The sequence below is a fragment of the Canis aureus genome, chromosome 3, assembly GCF_053574225.1.
Source record: "Canis aureus isolate CA01 chromosome 3, VMU_Caureus_v.1.0, whole genome shotgun sequence".
Taxonomy (NCBI): Eukaryota; Metazoa; Chordata; class Mammalia; order Carnivora; family Canidae; genus Canis; species Canis aureus.
In genome coordinates this window covers 31,891,238-31,911,401 of record NC_135613.1, presented here as the reverse complement: position 1 = coordinate 31,911,401, position 20,164 = coordinate 31,891,238, and the positions used below count along the sequence as shown (strand labels likewise).

Here is a 20,164-nt window from a genome sequence, read left to right as displayed (position 1 = left end):
AGCAGAACCACATGGCCCTCTGAGTTTTAGGCAGCACTGGCATTTGCCATGTGCAAGAGGTTGTGGGAGGCTGGGGACAGCAGAGACCAGGGTCCCCAACGATGGTCCTGTAGCCATCGCTCTAGGTTCTGGATTCACCTTCCTCATCAGGTACCAGATCTGACAGTGACTGTGATCCTGACAAAGTCATTTATATACACGGTGCATCCATTTTCCAATCTGTAAGACAGGGAAACATTAGACCTTCTCTTATGATTACAAGGTTAAACATTAATGAACAGAAGTGCTGAGTATATGGCCTGAGGTGTAGTGAGGGCTGCAGAAGCTGCTGTTTTCATTTTGTGTATTGTGCTCAGCACTTTTCCTCAAAGGACCAGAGAATAAATATTTTCACCTTTGAAGACCACACGGCTTGTGTCAGAAGTGTTTACTGTGGTGCACAGGCAGCTGTACACAGTTATATAAAGATGGACATGTGCAGTGTTCCAATAAAACTTTATTTACAAACACAGGTAACAGGCTGGACATGGCCAGCTCTGAGTTTATAGTATCACCTCTCGATCTGAGCATGCTCTGTCTACAGCATCAGTTTTTCCCTCTGAGCCGACGTGTGGAGGAGGGTGTTGTAGGTCCTTGGTGCTGGGAAGCAAGTCCACACACGGGTCTCAGGCTGCGGTTCTGTGGGTGCCCTCCTCTGCTTGCGATTACTTCTCCCGTCTGGGTGACCAGGGTCAGGGCAGGGTCAGAAGTGACCTGCTCCACAGCTGGGGTTCCTCACTTCCTGGTGTGACATACAAGCGACTATGGGAGAATCTGGCCAAGTCTGGCCATCTGAGTGTTAGGGGCAGCCCCGGGCCTCTGCTGGACCCGCCACTGCCTCCATCTGTATTGGGCGTGGCCATATGAGCCGGGGATCTGTGGGTGAAAGGACACGCCCACGCCCACACCATGCCATGAGCTGCTCACGTGCCAGGCACCCATGAGCAGGGGGTGGTCGCCGCGCACATGGCAGCCAGTGCTGAGTCACAAAGCAGCGGCATCACGTGGCTCTGGTGCAGTTTTGCTCTGAAGAAATGTCAAAAGTAGTCTTAAGGTTTATCTGTAGACCAAAAAAAAAAGGAAAGAAAGAAAAACCCCCAAAAGCCATACATCTGTAGCTGCCATGGAAAGAAAACTGAACTCGTCCACTGTGACTGGGGCTTGATCACCTTCTCAAAGTGAGCAAGTCCTTTGATGAGTGAATTCCCTGGGACTGAGAACTGGTCTGGCTATGCCTCCACCTGCATTCCCACCATGGGTTCTTCCCCTGGGTAGAAGATGACACTAGCTTTGCTTTTTCAATGTTCCCTTAATGTCTTAGCTCCCTAATGCTATGGATATTTCCCCCCCAAATCAGTGTGTTTTGTTATTTTCTCTGGAACTGGCGTCGGATTTGTCCCTGATATGGAAAGGCCCTGTCCCCTGATGTCACCACAGCTGGGCCAGCACCCCGTAGGTGATTCCCCAGGAGCGTGGCGTCAGGGTGCACAGTTCTCCCCTGGGGGAGCAGGTTCTGGTAGCTGTGCTGACTGGGGGCCTGATTCCTGGTCATCGTGGAAAACCTTTGTCTTGTACTTTGAGGTCACCCTAAGGGTTATAAGTAATTGCCTTTTTTTTAAAAAAACACTTTAACTCTTGGGTCCAGGGTCCCTTCACAGGGCTGGGGTGACCCCATACCTCCCACCAACAGAATTGGATGTGCTGTCGAGGGCAGATGATAAATGTTTTCTATCTCACGTCTGCTATGGCAGGAACGCCGCCACGCACAGCAAGCATGTGAATGGGCATGGCTCTGGGCTCTGAAGCTACAGATGCAGGTGAATCTGAGGGGAGGTCGAGTTTTCTGCACCCTTCCGCACATACCTTCTAGAGACAGGAGCAGAGGCAGGGCCAGGGGGTCGCAGCTGGTCGCCTGGGGTCCAGTTCTGTGTGTCGACAGATTACAGGTTGTTGCCTGTGTAAACATGTATGTGAACCTCCGTGAGTGAGCACGGCACCTGTGACCCACAAGCCATCCCCATGAGCTGCCTCCAACAGCGTATTTCTAGAAGATCATGTGTGAATTTAGTTGAAAATGGCATCTTAATGAACACGAGAAAGATGTCATGCAGAAGGATCCACGTGGTAGAGTGTTTGGAGACTGGGCTCGCGTGTGGTCCCAGTTCCTTAGGCACAGGGGTCATGCAGGGTCACGCTGGCCTGCTCTGGGCCCAGCCGCCCCGCCTTCCCCTTGCCTCCAAGTCACCCCTGCACCGGGACCATCAGTCCAGGCTCTAGCCCCCCACCTTCTTTCGGCCCCCGATGTCCGGACCTCTGTAAGCTTAAGGCAGTCCTCAGCGCCACAGCCCCCTCCAGGTCCCCTGGGGTCCATCCAGACTCAGCATCTGGAGCAGTCACTCGTTAGACATGGCCACCCCCTCACCTGGCCTGTGCACCCGTGCACCTGCCCCCCCCCCCCAGGGCCCTTGGACTCCAGGGTGGTCCCACAGCTCTGTGTCCTGCCCCCACCTCTGCCTCCATGGGGACAGCACTTGCTCCTGTGCTGGATGACATGAGTGGCCCAATGGGAGTTGTCCTGCGTTCTGTCAGTTTCCCCACATGGGGATCAGAAGTGAGCACACCCGGCCATGGGCAGGGTCTCTTGACATCCCCAGCAACCTGGGTTGTGGAGCCTGACTTTTCAGTCAGGGCTGTTTTCCTCGCCGGCCTGGGACGGATCAGGTGACCCCAGTTTGGCCTCATAGGAGGAGAGCTGACCTGCCAGCAGCCGAGCACGGTGGTTCCTGGTTGTGGGGCTGCACAGAGTCTCAGCCCCCACTGCCCTCTCTCCCTTCAGGCTGTTCCTGGTCATAGAGTACGTCAATGGCGGGGACCTCATGTTCCACATGCAGAGACAGAGGAAGCTTCCGGAGGAGCATGCCAGGTGGGTGCTGGGCTGCTAGGCGGGCAGTGCAGGCCGGGTTGGCAGGTCCCCTCCTGGGAGGCTGGCAGTGAGCTGGAAGAGAGATGGAGTCTGGGGGCCATGGCAAGGATGCCTCTGACCCCTGCAGCGTGGCCAACTCCAGAGCAGCTCAGGGTCCTACGATTTGCGGGTCCCCTGAGTTACGGGGTCTCAGAAACGGCCTTCCTCGGCCCCCAGAGCAGGATGACGTGTTGCCCAGAGAAGTGGGTGCTTCCTGGGAGGGTGTGCACAGCGGCACTGCACATGGTTCTGCCTTTTCCCTGTTTCCAAATGAGAGCAGCGGTGGCAGAGGGGGGCACCCATTCGGATTCCCCTGCGGAGCATTGGGGCTGCCATTTCTGGTTCTGGTCACACAGGCAGAGCAAGACACAGGCTCTCTGAGAGGAATGGCCTGTTTGTGTTTAAGCGCCACCGCCTCCAAGGCCCCAAGTGGTGGCTACCACTCTGCTCCTTCCTGCTCCCCATGCTTTTCCCTGCTCCTCCCCTCCTCACTTAAAACAAGTTCATGCAGTTTTTTGAGTCACCCTAGATCGTCTCAGGGGAAGGCAGAGCTCACTCCCCACATGCTAGCACTTTCTTTTTTATTGTGGCAAAATGGACAGAATACAAAATTCTCCATGCTAGCCATCGACGAGTGCACAGCTCAGCGGCACAAAGCACATTCACACCATTGTGCAGCCATCCCCACCGTCTGTTTCCAGAACTTTCCATCTCCCCAGACTGATGCTCCGCCCATGAAACACCTCCCCCACCTCCCAGCCCCTCTGGGGACCTCCTGAGTGGAATCCTACAGCATCTGTCCTTCTGGGACTGGGTCATGTCATCGAGTGGAACATCCTCATGGTCCACCCGTGTCACAGCAGGGCTCAGTAATACCCCATCATGTGTAGGGACCGTGCTTTGCTTATCCGTCCAATCTACTGATGGGCACTGGGGCGGTCTCCACCTTTGGCTATAGTGAATGGTGCAGACATATCCTCACGACCCTAGATCACATGTTATTTCTGTGTTTAACTTTCTGAGGCACCTCCACACTGTCCCCATAGTGGCTGCATCCCTTTGCACTCCCAGCAGGGCACACTTGCACCAGCTTCCCCATGTCCTCACCAGCACGTCCCATGGTCCATCTGTCTGTGAGTGGCCACCCTAGTAGGTGTGAGGCAGTCTTGATTTCCATCTCCCTGGCGATGAGGATGCTGAGCGTCTCCCATGCTTGCTGGTCCCACATGCTTGGCAGCAGAGGACAGCGGGGCGTCTTCTGGGAGGGCCTGGGCTGGTGGTGTCCCCCCAGTTCTGCCCACACGGGCCTCCCATCCATGCTCCTCCTGGGTTCTTTCTGCTGCCCCCAGATTCTATGCTGCTGAGATCTGTATCGCTCTCAACTTCTTACATGAGAGAGGGATCATCTACCGGGATCTGAAGCTGGACAATGTTCTCCTTGACGCCGACGGCCACATCAAGTTAACGGACTACGGCATGTGCAAGGCGAGCGCCCTGGCCCTGAGCAGGGGCCCGTGTGGTCAGAGGTGCTGCCACACGGTGGCGCCATGGCTCGCGGGGTGGGGGCAGGTAACCAGAGATTATCTTCCCTCCTGGTAACGAACTTTATCCCCACAGGAAGGCCTGGGCCCTGGTGACACGACCAGCACTTTCTGCGGAACCCCAAATTATATCGCCCCTGAAATCCTGCGGGGGGAGGAGTACGGTGAGTGGGGTGAGCGGGGCTATCCGGCAGGTGGGGGCTACTTGCTGGCAGAGCAGTTGGATGGGCTTGAGGACGACCATGACCCCTGGAGGCATTGTCTTCTCAGGAATGCGGTTGCCCCAGAGCACAGGGGGCCAGGTGGACCTGCCTGGGGCTGACCCTGCCTGGGGTCCTGGCCCAGTCATCAGAGTGGTTTTATTGACCGAATTACACCTCAAACACACCCCTGACTTTGTTCCCAGCCCATCACCATCTGCCTCAGCCCCCATCTGTCCTCCTGGGTGTCTGCTCAGGCATCGCCTGGTGGAGGAGGCAGGGTAGGATTCCTTTGATCAAGGAGCCCTAAGGGGTTGATAAGGAGGGAGAGGCATGCGAGGCCCCTGAGTCTGGGTGTGCCCATTTGATGTGCTGCCGGGAGAGACCAGGCAGTAAAATAAGCAGGCAGGCGTAGGTTAACCCATCTGCAGCCCCTGCAGACAGTGGACAGTGCTTCTAGTTCTTTGCTTTCTTTGGGTCTGAAACGAAAATGAGATTACTGTGTGTGCACGTGTGTGTGGTGTGCATTTGACACGTGTGTGGGGGGTGCATATTTGTATGTGCTTGTGCATGTGTGCTGTAGTGTGCGTGGTCCATTGCATGAGTGTGAAGTGCGATGTGTGATGCATGCCTGTGCATGTGTTTGCACATGTAATATATGTAACGCATGTATGATGCATGTTTGTACATGTGTCCACTGGGTGATGTGCATGTGTGCAGGCGTGTGGTGTGGGGTGTGTGTGATGTGTGTTTGTACATGTGTGCACTGGGTGGTGTGCATGTCTGCAGGCGTGTGATGCATATTTGTACATGTGTGCACACCCCACATACTCTTGTGTCCTAGTGATTTCAGTGAAGCATGTCACAAACACACCACCAAATATTTTTAAACATTTTCTTTGCCATTAAAGTGGAGACTGGTTAGGCAGGTAGGTCACTTGCCCTCTCGGGTCAGAGGTGCCCGTGAAGCTGCTATCCCAAAGTCACTGAGGAGCCAGATGGGGAAAGACAGGTGGCAGATGGCAGACCAGGCTCAAGCGTCTAGTAGCTTGCTTGGGATGAGATTTCCCATGCAGGATGGGGGTGACTGTTCCAGAAGGCCTGAGGGGCTGCAGATACGACTGCAGCCAGGACCTCCCACCCCTGTGTGCAATAAAATACACCCCAAAACTGTGAAGGCAGGAAAATCTGGGAAGGAATGTTTACAGCCTTGGAGAAAGGGATTTTCAAGCTTAGCCAAAGGAGAATGAAAAGAATGGTTGCCCAACAAGCTCACTCAGCTTCGCGGTTCTGCGCCGTCAGAGGTACCACAAGCAGGATTAAGAGGCCAAATGACAATCTGGAAAACCAGCAAAGTGCCAGCAAGAGGGTTAAAGGCCCTGATGTGAAAACAGCTGTGCAAGCAGTCAAGATAAAAAAGACAAGGGCCCTGCGACGGTGGGCAGAGGGGAGGCCAGGCTGTGGGGGGATGTCAGGGTGCCTAGCCCAGCACTGGCCAGAGCTGTGCCGGCGGCTGCATCCCCCTGCCTCCCCACTGAGGCCAAAGCGGGCTTGCCCTATGGCCGAGCCCTTGCCGACTGCCCGCGGGCCGGGCCTGTGCCATCCCTCCAGGATTCAGCGTGGACTGGTGGGCACTGGGCGTTCTGATGTTTGAGATGATGGCTGGGCGCTCCCCGTTTGACATCATCACTGACAACCCCGACATGAACACAGAGGACTACCTTTTCCAAGGTGCGTGGGCCACTAGGCATCTCCCCCAGGCTCAGGTGCCACCACCACCCCCACCCCACCGCTGGGCAGGGTTGTGGATGGAAGGAACCTAGGCTGGTCCCTGCATTGCTGCAACCGCCTATCCCCCGGGGCAAGGTCAGCCAGCTCTCAGGGAGGCAAAGTCTGGGCTAGGACAATGGGAGCTGCCGCGACATGGGAGAGGATTCCTCTGGGTCACCAGGAGTCACCAGGAAATCCAGCCTGTCTGATTCACCCAGACTCCTTCCTGCCCCTGCCAGATATATGCCCTGGAGGCCGGGTGGGCGGGGGCCACCTGCCAGCACGAAACCCCTGCTCCGGGGCCAGAATTCACCGCCTCTGGGACACTGGTGCCCAGGACACGGTGGTCCCCTCGGCGCCCTCTGGTGGTCATGTGCGGAAGCGCCCTCGTACGTGAGGATGCTGCTGGCTCACCTGTGATTCTGAGCACGTGTGAGCACGTGCCCATCGGTGGGTGGGGGACCCTCTGTGGGGGAGACCCTGCTGGATGGAGAGAAGAGAGGCCAGGGCACTAAAAGCGCCCTGGCCGCTCCTGCTCAGAAAGGGTCTCGAGAACCCTGCAGACCGCCCAGCTCCTTCAGCGGCTGGGCAGAGCAAATGCAGCGGGAAGCGTCCAGAAGCGACGAGACTTCTCACCAGGGCCCCAATCCTTGCAGTAATCCTAGAGAAACCCATCCGGATCCCCCGATTCCTCTCCGTGAAAGCCTCCCACGTCTTGAAAGGATTTTTAAACAAGGTACACCTGTAGCCGCCGTGAGGGCCGTCCCGCGTGTGACTACCTGGGCTGACCAGGGTGGGTGTTTCCAAGGTCCCCTAGGGGACACCTGGGAATGGGGGTCACTCTGCCTTCCTATTTGATGTCTGTCCTGTGAATCGTCAGTCTTTAATCATATTTGCTAAAATGTGAGAAATTAAAGAGAAATTTAATAAATTTGGCTCATGGAGGGAAGGAAAGCTGGGTATCCTCTTGCTGTGAATTGGGGCTTCTTTGTTGCATACTGACTGGTCCCTGTTTGAACTTTGATCCCTAGGACCCCAAAGAGAGGCTTGGCTGCCGGCCACAGACAGGATTTTCTGATATCAAGTCTCACGCATTCTTCCGCAGCATAGACTGGGACCTGGTAAAGCACGGGAGACCCCGAGGGAGGGCTGGGAGTGAAGGTATGGTGGGTACTGCCCTCTGCCCCTGGGGGTGACCAGGAGACTCCCCTGTGATTGATGGGAGCGTGAGGGGCTGTGAGGAGGCCCTGGGGAAGGTGATCCTGCGAGAAGCCCTGCCTGGGTGTCCCTGACCATATGGTCCGGTGGGGACATCCTTGATCTGTGACCACATCGCCTGGTTGATTCTGTGCAAAATCCACTGGTGGGAGCTAGCCTTAGGTGTCATGGTTGGTTTTCCAAACCTGCCCTCCTTGGGCCTGTCTGGGGACATGGCTAAGCGTGAGGTATACCAACCCTTCCTGCTGCAGCACCTGCTTCCTGGTACTAAAACAAGATTGAACTGAATTGGTTTCAAAATATGTAAATGGTTGCAGAGTTCCTGAAATATAACCTTTAAAATGTGCTCCCCTGGGAAAAAGGAGATTAGCTAGCTAATTAAGTAAATGTTGGACTTTAGCTCAAAGGAGATCAGGACAAAGCCCCACTCGGGCAGTGTTGCGTCTCCCTCCCCGGCCCCGTGGGCAGAGCAGCTCTCATCCATTCCCCCTGGCCACTGTCACTTCCCACAGGACTGTCACCTGTGCATCTGTGGGGACCCAGGGCCCTGGTCAGGGCCAGGAGGGTCCTCAGACCATGCGCCCACCCCACCTACACTCAACCCCATCCAGGCTCCTGCCCCTGCTGGGTTATTTCAAAACAGTCCAGCATCCTGTCCCTTGGAGTTATTAGAATAACATTCAGACCACAGGTACTTTTTAATTAAGAAAAAGATTTTGAGTGGCTCCTGGTCACCTGGTTGTCTCCATCCATGGAGCGTTGGCTCTTGGTCTCCGTGACCTGAGTTCAAGCCCTATGTTGTGTTTAGAGCTTACTTCAAAAAAAAAAAAAGAGAAGAGAAACTGATCTTGGTCCACTCGCCTAAGAGAGACGAAATCTAGATCTTGGCTGGCTTCTGTTACCTGTACAGTTTGGGACACCTGCCCTGGAGGAACCCCAGGAGGCCCATACTGAGCCTCAGTGGTTCACGCATTGACTGACTGAGCCCGTGGCAATGCCTAGTGTCCTCTTCCTCCCCACCCCTGCAGATTTAGGGCTCTGCACATTGCAGCCCCGGCACCAGCTAGGCAGGTGTTGAGCTGGACAAGGCCTTTGTAGATGCTGTGCCCACCACCCTGGGGCTACAACCTGATGTCAGTTCTCAGGGAGCCCTCAGTGGCCTGGGGTGCCATGTCCCGTGGGCAGCATCTGGTCACTTCCAGTCTCCATGCATCCCTGCCAAAAACCTTGTTCTCAAGTGAGGCCTGTTTCCTCTGATCAGAAGAGGAAGGATGATGGCATGGGTATGAAATGATAACGTTACTCTTTTACGGGCAGTGTCCACATTGATGAGCCATATCTAGACCCTATTGGGCCAAGGGAGGTGCAGGTAGCCTCCAGGGGCCTGGGGGTGTGTGAGTCCACCCTTGGCTCCGCCAAGTGACATCCTGCTCAGCAGCTGCCGTCGGCCATGGGAAGATGTGCCTGAGCAGAAGCATGTGTGCCATGTGGAGGCATGTGGGGTCCAGAGCCCAGTGCCCAACACTGCTTGAGGGGTGGCTATCTTCAGTGAGAGGGATGTGCAGATAGTGGAGGGGAAGAAGCGCTTTGATAAAACAGGTGCTGGGGGCCCTCTGCCCTCACAGGGCCCCACAGGGTGGCTTCTGGGATTCCTTCCCCACCGCCACAGCCAGGAAAGCTGAGTCCAGACACTCTGCTTTGCACACATCCTGTCGGGCTTCATCACCCAGAGCTGGGGAAACAGGGACTAGTGAGTATGAGAAGCCCTGCTCAGAGACACTGCAGCCACTTGTTACCACCAGGCTGGGGCTCAGGCCCTGGGGTCATCCTGGACCCTGCTCTGTGTCCCCCACCCAGTCCTCAGGGACTTGGCCTCCAGGGCCTGGCCTCTCCCACTCCCAGGACAGGACCTGCTTCTGCCTTGCCAGTGGTGGCCTCCTCTGTCCAGGGACCTCCTGCCTCCTCTCAGGCTTCACTGAGCCCCCAGTGCCCCCAACACACTGCAGGGCTGCCCTCCCGCCCCCTTCAGGCCCACCCTGGCTGCCATGCTGAGGCCCTCCCAGTATCCTCTTTCCACGCACACTGGCATGGCCAAGCGGTGGCATGTCCCCCCAGCGGTGCTCCAGGTGACACTGTTCTCATTCACTGTTTTGACTGAGGAAAGGAGAGGACTCGTGAGACATGAGATGTGCTCAACGGAGGCTGAGCAGCCTCTCGCCCTTAGGCCAGAGGACAGGCCGAGGGATGAGGGGTGGGCCTGGAGGAACCCAGGGAGCACCAGCTCTGCTTGCCACTTGGTCTGCTGGGACTTGATATTTAAATCAAGATAGGGAAATAGTTTAAGAGATGCCCTCCCTTCCCCCTTTTTATCAGAAAACATTTTATGCAAAAGAAACGGGTAATTGAGTATAAAAGGTGAGAAGCAACAGAGACGGATCCTCAGTCCCCATGCACACGGGTGACCCGCTCTGTCTGCAGGAACAGCCCGTCCTCACCACCACATTCCCCTTCTGACTCCCCTCAGGGATGGTCTCTGCCCAGTGACCAGCTACCAGGCGGCCCATGTCCCTGTGCACATCGGGTGGCTGGCAAGAAGGACCCCGTGTCCTCTGCATGTCCAAGTGGGGTCCATACGTATCACATTCCACTCCCACTCTCCTCCTATTGTTGTAACTGAAGTCATCACGTTGGCCCTGGATAGTTCCATGGCTTGTACAGAGATGTGCAGAAGCCCCATGTGGGCAGGCATTTCCGGCCCTGCAAGCAAAGGGGTACCCCGAGGGGGGGCTGGACTGCTGGCCTCATACCCCTCCTCACACTCCCTGGCCTCAGGTGTGGCTGCATGGCAGGCGGAGGTGGGGGACCCGTGTCCCTCACTTACAGCTCAGGGTTAGTTCCTGGGAACGTGCCTGGGCCAACAGTGCAGGGCATAGAGCTGGGGAAGGATAGGGGGGAGGCTTGAGTGTCACAGGAATGGAACTAGCAAGCCCTCACCATCCTCACCTGGGTGACATGCTGCCAGGGGGTCTCTGCCCCCTATGTGGTGAGGTGGAGATCGCAGTCTGGATCCCGAGAAGCCTGTTTCCTGCCTGATAAGCATCCCCTTGTGATTAGAAACAGGCTCAGTTAGCGTTTTCAGGAAGGTCTTGGTGGGATGGCATCTCAGCCAGCACTGGCATGGGCAGCGGCGCCCCTGCCGAGTCCAAGCTCCGTTATGACCAGGCTCCAAATTCTAAGAAAGAAAATCTCTTGAGACCATGAGACCAGCCTCGTTGGGTGTCGGGGCATGGTTGCGGGGTGCAGGGTGCGAACCCCAGTACAGCTCTGTCCCAGGTATGGGCCTATGCAGCCAGTGCTGCCAACATTTATAAACTCAGGGTTGTTTTTTTTTTTTTTAAGATTTATGTATTTGTTCATGAGAGACACAGAGAGAGAGAGAGGCAGAAACACACAGGCAGAGGGAGAAACAGGCTCCATGCAGGGAGCCTGACTCAGGACTCCATCCTGGAAGTCCGGGATCACACCCTGAGCCAAAGGCAGGCGCTAAACCGCTGAGCCAACCAGGGATCCCCTAAACTCAGGGTTTTACTGGCTTCAGATACATTTTCCTAAACTTTGTGTTTAAGGGAAAAGAAAACTGTCTCCAAATACACCGAGTGTGTTCTTATTCCATTCTGTGACTTAAGTTCCTGCAAAAACCTAGATCCCGTGGAGAGGACAGCCAGCACCACCTGACTTCTTGCCTTTTCTTCCCAGTTGGAGAAGAAGCAGGCCCTCCCGCCATTCCAGCCCCAAATAACCGACGAGTACGGTCTGGACAACTTCGACACCCAGTTCACCAGCGAGCCCGTGCAGCTGACCCCAGATGACGAGTAAGGCCTGCCGGGGGCGGGCCGGGGGTTGGGACACCCCGTCTGCCGTGTGCCCTATCCAGGGTCTGACCCCACTCCCCATGCTCTGCCTGTGCACAGGGACGTCATAAAAAGGATCGACCAGTCCGAGTTTGAAGGTTTTGAGTACATCAACCCGTTACTGCTGTCCACCGAGGAGTCCGTGTGAGGCCGTCTTCTCTGTCATGGACACGTCTGTGAATGACCCCTTCACTCTATCCTTAACCACAGCGCATGCATGCCAGGCTGGGCGCAAGGCTCCAAGTGCGGCCAGGGAGGGATACTTGCTGCCGACCCCGCGGACGGGGGCGCCAAGCGGGCGCTTCTCATAGCGGAACAGTCTTGCGTCTGGGCCCGCGCGGCCAGCTTTGTGCTGGAGGAATTTGCTTCTTGTGCCTGCGCCGCGGACAACCCGCGGTGACCGTGTCCAAGGGAGAAACTGCCCCACGATTTCGAAGGTGCACACTTTCCACAGAAACAGAACTGACCTGCTCCGCCAGGAGAGTTAGCCTGTAATGTCCTGAGGAATAAAATGTGCCCATGATGTCGAAGCCGTCCTGGTGCCTTTTTTCCGCGTGCGGCACCCACCCAGCGTTGCAGGCGACAGCCACATGGGAGGAGCCCGAGTGGGCGGGGTTGTGCGCTGAGTCGAGGCTGGGAACGGGAGTCCGAGTGCCCACAGAGAGGCACTGCGATGGAGAATTGACAAATTTGGGACATTTTCTCAATCCCAGTAAGTTCCCATGTTTGTAGTTAGCATGTATGTCACACCAGTGCATCTGCAGCCCCCACAGTGTCACCGACCATGAGGAGACCCAATCCTGGATTCTAATGCTGCTCACTGAAGCACCCGGATACCAAATAAAGTAAGAAATTGGAAGACGAAATCTGCACAAAATATCTCTGAAAACACTAAGCGGGGCAGCCTATGTGACCTCTTGTGTTATGTATTAAATCTTCGAAAAAATATTTTTATTGGTAATAATGATGCTCAGAATTAGAAAATTTACAAAGATCTGTGTATGAGTGTCCCAGCCTTAATAATCAATCTAGAATACCACAGACACCCTGCATGCATGTTCCTGACTGCACACTTCCTGCTTCCCGCAAGCAGCACAGGGGACACACATCACTCCGTCACCCTCCTTGCATCAATGCCCAACCACAGGTTTTCTGATTCTCTAACCCACTAGGTGTAGCTCGAGCAGCAGGCAGAGTGCAGATCCCAGCAGCAGGACCTGGGATCACACTCCTAAGCCAAAGTCAGATGCTCAACCGCTGAGCCACCCAGGTGTCCCTAACGACTTATTTCTAATAAAAGTAGGTGTTTTCGGGAAGCAGCAGTTTTGGAAAGCGTTTTTAAAAAACAGGTTTTATTTAGAGCAGTCTTAGGTTCCCACCAAAATTGTGGGGCCACTGCAGAGATTTCCCATGTGCCCATACCCCCATGTACCACCACCCTCACCGCCAGCCTCCCCTCCCAAAGCTATGTGTGACCCTGGATGAACCCCAAGGACACAGCATCCCCAGGGCACGAGCCTCACATCTTGGTGGCTGCAGTGCGTGGGTTTAGACAAAATGACATATATTCACCCTGTAGATCATGCAGAGTGGCTTCACCTTCCCAAAGGCCCCGTGCCCCATCCTCCAGTGACCACTGCCCTCTCCCTGTCTCTATAGTTCTGCCTCTTCCAGAAGCCCCTATGGCAAGAGTCTCTTCAGACCACATCTCTCACTTGGTCACATGCAGTTAGGTTCCCCCATGGTCCTTTCGTGGCTTTGTGACCCGCTCCCTGTGCCAGTGCTCACGGCCAAGGTGGCTGGGGTGGAGATGGGGACATTGCCAAAGCCCAGCTCTTCCAGAATCCAAGGGCCGTCAGCGCTGGAAGGAAAACTAGCTATAGACACTCTTGTGCCCCACTTTCCACTTGCCCTGGAAGCCCAAACACACGGCTGACGCAGAATGTTCTGGCAGATGGGCCTGCCCACTGCAGATGGCACCTGGCCCATTCCCTCCCGGTCAGTCCCGGCTGGAGAAGACGCTGCGCTGCGACCCTCGCCCGTCTGTGAGGTACTAGGGCACTTCGCAGTGGCAGCGTCTACGGGGGGGGGGGGGGGGGGGGCTGAACCATGTGGCCAGCAGGTTCACCGGGAGAATTGAAACGCGGAGCAAGCGGAGTCTGCAGAGGCAGGAAAGTGCACTCTGCCCACCTGTCCACTTGTCCGTAGATGTGGCCAGTCCTGCTCGAGATCGTCTCAGCTCACCTGCCCGGGCTTGGGTCTGTCTGCCAAGCGGCTGCCAGATTCTGACTGCAGCAGAGCACTCTGCTTAGCTAAGCCAAAAAGGAAAAGGATCCTGTGTTTTGGTCCCAACATAGACAGACATGTGACACCAGTAGTCTACACAGACATTTTAATAAGCAGCTTTCAAAGCAGAGGACGTGGCTCTGGCAGGTGGGGCCAAGCCTCTGCTCCGGCTGTCTGCTCACCACACCACGTCTTCCGTACTTTCTGCCAAGCACTGGGCAAGGTGGCTGTCGATGTCTAGCTGGGCCAGCCTGCAAGAGGGAGGGGATGGTCACTCATGTAAGGGGACACGCCGACCACACACCACCTGCCACCACACCCACCACACTTTCACACCACTCCCTGTACTAACAACACCCAAGTCAGCCAGAGAAACCAGTGATCATCTCCATAGCTGGTCAGAAATGAGGGAAAGGTCCAGGAGGGCCATGCCAACCGGAAAAGGCCTCTGCCAATCCCGTGCCTCAGGGATATTTGTCTGGGCCACGTGCTCAGTGCACCTGGATGTGCAGCATCAGGACACCTGTCAGACACACACCCTGGGCTCGACCAGCCTCCTCCTGTGTCTCAATGAGCCTCCAGGGGATTCTGGAATCCACTCAGCTTAAGGACCTCACGGATCTGGGTGGACTGCTTGTCCTGGGGCCTGAAAGGCCACCCACAGATGAAGGGGCTTGGCAGAGACTCAGGACAGCATCAGAGGGTCCCTGCCTGCCCGTGCCAGGGGCTCCTGCAGGGGGTTCTGTATCAACAAACACCCAGAACATCACTTCCTCTTATGAAAGCTGCCCCACGTGGCACCCCCAAAACAAAAAGCACACAGCTGGGCCCCAGGAGCACGATCACTGTCCTCTACAAGAGGTGGGAAAACAGAAGCAGGTAAAGGTGGCTGTGTCGCTCGGATCTGTCTGCTCACGGTGGAGGACTAAGACCCCTAGGGAGGGAGGGCAGCAAACTTCCTGCCAGCCTACAGCGCTGGGGGCTCCACAGCCTGCGGGATGGCCTCTCAGCATCCCGTGGGCATGTGGGGAGGGGCCTGGATTTGTGTCATGGAGCAGACACCTTCCACTCCCGACCTCATCTCACCCCATCTGGGCAGGCGGGCCAGGCAGGACCACCCCCCACGCACTGGAGCCAGGGACAGTCAGCTTCCAGCTGTGCCCCCAGACAGCAGCAGGCCTGCGGCAAGACACACCCTAGGGGGGGGCTGGGCCCACCAGCTGCGAACAGTAGCACTCTCTGTGCCCCCTGCAGCCTGGGGTTATCCTGTCTGCCAACCTGCCCACAGCTCCTGCAGTTCTTCTTATGCTCCAGGCAGGCCCAGTCACCCCGTGTCTCCCTCGGCTCAGCAGCACATGTGATGACCCCCGAAGCCTCAGCACAGGTCATGGTGGCCGGGACCCCACCACACCTCCCAGACTGGAACACACCACATCCTGCTTGTACACCCTGGGTCTCTACTAGCAGCTGGCAGCGTGGACACTTCATCCATCGCCAGGAGTTCCGCCTGGCCCTCTGGACACGCCTCTACACCATGGCTTCTGCAGTAGTCTGCCCAGATGGCTTCTCTCTACTTGGGAGACCCCCCAAGATGCGACCTTTCCTCCGCCCATACCTAGAGCCATCCTGGTCAGCTGGCCAAGTTCACTGGCCAGAGTGGAAAGGCCCTTCCCTGGAGCATCACAGCAAGATGCTGAGGGCCACAGCACCACCTCACCCTGTTGCTCTGGGAGCCTGTGCCCATTCTGGTGGCCATCAGCTGCCCTCTCAGACTTTGTGGGGCTGGTCAGTGTGCTCTCAAGTCCCTGGGGCCCCCGCATGCTCTAAGGCTGCCAGAAGATTCTAAGATCTGGACCAGGTCACCTTGTCTGGGGTTTCCAGGAGGTATCCCTCGGGTGGGGGGCACCCTTTGGGACCCTTGAGACCTCCTCCTCATTAAGAAAGCTTGGTCTTCGCCAGCCTCATCCTGCACACCAAGCTTTTGCAGCAGCTGCCCCAAGACAGGCCAACCTCACTGTCTCATTGAGGCCCAGTTTGTGGACGATGCGTGCAGCTGCAGAAGAGGACACTCCGTCCAAGACTCTACTGACTCCTGCGTCCAAGGGGGCTCAGTGTCCAGCAGCATGAGGGGCCTCGGAGCTGGTAAAACACCAACAACTGAGGTTCTCATTGTATATGTGGGACACAACCCAACTTCTGGGTTCCACATCTTTGTGGCCAGTGGCCCGTGGTAACCCATCTCCCCAGGTGCCCTTGTGACTTGCAGGATCAGAGATCATACAGGACACCTGAGCAGAGCAGTGCGCAGATCTTAGGGGCACAGGGTCTCACACCCCATCAGTCAAATTCGCCATGCAATCATCTATCACGTTAAAGAATAAAACTGTTCTCTGAGTCACTTGAGCCGGCTATGGCTTTGAGAAGAATCATGAGCTCATCCCACAGCACTGTGCCCCCAAAGCACACCCTCCACAAGCATCACTCGGGTTAGAAGTCGCCCCTGAGGTCCAACACCACCTCCCCTGCTATCAGAAGAGCAGTGCGCGAGGCTTCAGTCTCTGGTTAAGAAATTTCCCAAGTGGGGCAACTCGCTGGCTCAGTCAGTAAAGCACGTGACCCTTGACCTCGGGGGCTGTGAGTTCAAGCCCCATATTAAGTGTAGAGTTTACTTAAAAATATTTTTTTTAAGTAGAACAGATTATACATAACAAAAACTTTCCCCAAGAATCCCTAAGAGCTGATACTGTTCTAGGGAGAGTCACAAGACAACTTGACAGCTTACTGTGCACCTGCTGAACTGGACCCCCCCTCCCCCCCACCGCAGCCCAAGCTGTCTCCTTGCCCCAGGGTCCTGAGCATCCCGGGAGAGTGTGGGCCTTTGTTTTCAGTGACCTGTGGTCTCCGCACTCACTGTTACCACCTGAGGGGTGTGTTCTGCCCCAGAGCTCTCCCCTTTGTAGTCAAGTGGAAGAATGTGCTACAAGCATTTCAGACAAGCATTTCAGACGCGTGCGCGCGGAGGACTGGACCCCACTGTACTGACACCCACTTTGGAAAAAATGAGGCGCTCTGCCAAGCCTTAATTTAACTGCTTAAAAAACTCAAAGCTGGAACTTTTTTCTCCCTAACATCTCTGTCATTAGAAGTCTTTTTTTAGACTGTGTAGAAATGCCAGCATTCCAAGAACAGAAAGCCCCTTCTGGAACAGGAGAAAAGGTGGGGCACCCAGACAGCATTAAATATCTTAACAGCTTCTACCAAGAAAAGAATTTCTCTCTGGGGCTTCCAGCAATGTCCTCTGCCCCTGGGTTTCTCAGACAAGGGATGAATCAAGACCAACCGCTATTTTTAAAAAGTGTTTGCTGCATTAGCAGAATTGGCAAGCCAGTCAGTATTTGCAACTCACAAGTATCCTAAAACTTGAGTACAGGCAAAAGGCAGTGCTGGAGGTGCTGGCTCTGGAAACATTTTGCAAATTCCCTGGTGCTTGTAGGAGAGCCAGGGCATCTTCGGTGGACCACCAGGCAACCCCCTCCAGGCCCTGCTTGTGGCTCCACCTGCTGGGGCTTCACCGGCAGCACAGCCCCTGACACTAGTCCCTGTCCGTCCGGGTCCAGAACATCCACCACCTTGCCCAAACCAGCCACTCTCCTCTCACCAGCCCTGGGCTGTGCAGGCACCTTAAGGAGATAAGCATGAGGGTACTGGGCTCACCCCAATACCAGCTCTCAAAGGCTTGTTCTGATACAAAAATGTAGACTAGAGGAGCCCAAAGAGTTGACCACTAATAGAAACATCACATCTCTGAATAAAAAGTAGCATCTAAAGATCTTGGTGTGCAGGCTGTTTACCTGAACCAGTGGCTTGATGGTGTTTGTTTTGCTGTCAGTTCCATTGCCCTCACTGTCCAGGATGGTGTTTGCTTCTGGGGGACCAGGGATGTGGCCTGTGACTTGCACACCATCCGCCAGCCACACGAAATCTGGAGCTGGTCCACTTACTGAAACCTACTGTTCTTTCACTTCATCTGACCAAATTCCTTTGGACAGTCTTGACCCCTAAAACCGTAGCACCTGTGTCCTCAGCTGTGTGACACGTGGCCCACAAGCTGGGCAGTCAGAGCTTAACATCTTAGCAAACCTAAAGTCCAGTCCCCTTATTCAAAAAAAGATATAAAGAGAGGTGCCAGGGGAGCTCCATCGGTTAAGCATCCAACTTTTGGCTCAGATCGTGATCTTGGGATCCTGAGATTGAGCCCTGCATCCTCAACAGGGAGACTCCTTGTGTCTCTCTCCCTCTGCCCCTCCACCACACCCCCCTCACTCATGCATGCTCCTTCTCTCTTCCTCTCTAACATAAATAATCTTTAAAAAAAAATAAAAACATACATTGAGCTTTTAAAGCAAAACAGCATCTCTCAGCACAAACAACCTTCATTTTTTTTTTTTTTTAAGATTTATTTATTCACGAGAGCACATACACAGAGAGAGAGAGAGATGCAGAAACACAGGCAGAGGAAGAAGCAGGCCCCTCACAGGGAGCCCGATGCGGGACTCGATCCCAGATCCTGAGTTCAGGACCTGAGCCAAACACAGGCACCCAACCGCTGAGCCACCCAGGCGTCCCAACAACCTTCATTTTTAAAACCTACTCCTATGTAGGTACTGGTGGGACTGCTTGGTGACCCACAGCCTGGCCTGGCCCCAGAGGTGGCCTCAGCCAGGGTATGGCGGTCCCCACCAGGTTCCCTGTGTTAGGGTGGGCTGTCAGGTGTGGGGAGAGGTGCCCTGCTTTCCTGCTGCACAGTCTGTCCCAGGGAGACTGCGGCCTGTGTGCAGGGCTCCAAGGGATGAGTGAGCAGGGGACCCACAGCGTCCCCAACCCGGACCAGCGGCCTCTAGCTACCTGGACTTCAGCAACTCAACATGCACTGACCTGAGGTGGCCAAACCGAGCTCGGGCACTTCCTGGCCCTCTAAACACGGCTGTGCGTGCCAAGCAGGGCTGAGTCAGAGAGGGGGACAGAGGCCCCAGCCCGGCGCACTCACCTGGGGGCGAAGTCGACCTGGCACATGGGGCAGCTCCGCAGGCTGGGCGAGGCCTCCCACAGCTGCTCCGGGGCACCGGGCGTCCCTCGGGGCTCAGGCGAGGCGCATCGCTGCGGGGACCGGGCCCGAAGGGGCACTCGGTGGGGAGGGCCCAAACCCCCGCCTCCTCTCGGGGCCGGCGGGAAGGGCGTCCAGGAAAAGGTCCGGGCTCCCACGGTGAACTCCTCGGGGGACGCGGTGCGCTTGGGACGGCGGCCGGGATCCTGCCAAACCGCGTCGTCCGTCGGGCCGCGCCCTGGCGCCCCCCCCCCCGTCCAGGACCCCCATCCCGCTCGCACCCCGGCATTCCCCGGAGGCCCCGCACGCACCGGGCCGGGGAAGGCGGGCAGCGGCGGCAGCTCTCCGTCGGGGCTCAGATCAGCTATCCCCGCGCGCAGCAGGTCCGCCCACGGCCGCGCGCACTCGCCGACCCCCGGGACGGGCCCCCCGCGGCCGCTGAGGGCGCGGAGAGAACTCAGGAGGCGCCCGGCGGGGGAGGGCGGGGAGGGCGCGGCTCCGAGGGGGCGGCCCGGCGCGGCGGCTCCGGGAAGCACGTGGGCCCGCGGCCACCGCGCCGGAGCGGCCGGGGGACGCGGGCCCCCTTCCTCCCCCCACCCGCCATCCCCCACCCCACCCTAGCCCCCGGCCCCCGACCTCACCCGCCCCCAGGGGACGGCCTCCGCCGGCGCAAACTCGGCCGCGGCCTCCGCGCCGCCTCCATCCGCCCCCAGCCCAGCGTCCGCCGGAAGTGAGCGGCCCGCCGGAGACCCCGCCCCCGACCAGGCCCCGCCTCCGGCCCTGACCCCATCCCCCGCACGGACCCAGCTCCGACAGAGACCCCGCCCCGAGCAGGCCCCGCCCCTCGAGGGACCCCGCCCCCGAGCAGGTCCCGCCCCTCGAGGGACCCCGCCCCGACCAGGCCCCGCCCCTCGAGGGACCCCGCCCCGACCAGGCCCCGCCCCTCGAGGGACCCCGCCCCCGACCAGGCCCCGCCCCTCGAGGGACCCCGCCCCGACCAGGCCCCGCCCCTCGAGGGACCCCGCCCCCGACCAGGCCCCGCCCCTCGAGGGACCCCGCCCCGACCAGGCCCCGCCCCTCGAGGGACCCCGCCCCGACCAGGCCCCGCCCCTCGAGGGACCCCGCCCCGACCA

At 57.0% G+C, this 20,164-nt stretch overlaps 2 protein-coding genes across 11 annotated transcripts in view; one reads left to right on the top strand and one right to left on the bottom strand.

Annotated features, from left to right (window-relative positions):
- Positions 1–12,171, top strand: part of PRKCZ (protein kinase C zeta) — a 100,756-nt gene extending 88,585 nt beyond the window's left edge. For all 6 annotated transcript variants that reach the window (XM_077891575.1, XM_077891576.1, XM_077891581.1 and 3 more), the window contains 8 exons: positions 2,876–2,962; positions 4,351–4,486; positions 4,619–4,706; positions 6,354–6,473; positions 7,169–7,248; positions 7,544–7,633; positions 11,487–11,602; positions 11,702–12,171. In XM_077891575.1, coding sequence (XP_077747701.1) covers positions 2,876–2,962; positions 4,351–4,486; positions 4,619–4,706; positions 6,354–6,473; positions 7,169–7,248; positions 7,544–7,633; positions 11,487–11,602; positions 11,702–11,789 — 805 coding nt within the window. In that variant the 3' untranslated portion in view covers positions 11,790–12,171. The remainder of the gene's footprint in view (positions 1–2,875; positions 2,963–4,350; positions 4,487–4,618; positions 4,707–6,353; positions 6,474–7,168; positions 7,249–7,543; positions 7,634–11,486; positions 11,603–11,701) is intronic.
- On the bottom strand, positions 479–19,776 carry FAAP20 (FA core complex associated protein 20). Of its 5 annotated transcripts, none has more exons than XR_013376237.1 (6): positions 19,673–19,776; positions 19,343–19,469; positions 18,975–19,237; positions 2,797–3,034; positions 1,903–1,993; positions 479–1,099 (listed from the first exon to the last, which is right to left on the bottom strand). XR_013376237.1 is itself a non-coding variant. In XM_077891582.1 (5 exons), the coding sequence occupies exons 1-4, from the start codon at positions 19,732–19,734 to the stop codon at positions 1,906–1,908; spliced, it is 540 nt and encodes a 179-aa protein (XP_077747708.1). In that variant the 5' UTR covers positions 19,735–19,776; the 3' UTR covers positions 479–1,099; positions 1,903–1,905. The 5 variants fall into 5 exon arrangements, 3 of the variants coding, with proteins under 3 accessions (XP_077747708.1, XP_077747709.1, XP_077747710.1); XR_013376238.1 differs by having other exon boundaries at positions 479–1,065; XM_077891582.1 differs by lacking the exon at positions 2,797–3,034.
- Between the last annotated feature and the right edge of the window lie 388 nt (positions 19,777–20,164).

Bases quoted from the DNA above. Each gene is read 5' to 3' on its own strand.
- FAAP20 (XM_077891582.1), bottom strand. From the start codon at position 19,734: ATGGAGGCGGCGCGGAGGCCGCGGCCGAGTTTGCGCCGGCGGAGGCCG. The intron at 19,238-19,342 runs GTGCGTGCGGGG...GCGGTTTGGCAG, and splicing joins TGCCCGCCTTCCCCGGCCCG to GATCCCGGCCGCCGTCCCAA. The intron at 1,994-18,974 runs GTGAGTGCGCCG...ATGTTTACACAG, and splicing joins CAGGTCGACTTCGCCCCCAG to GCAACAACCTGTAATCTGTC.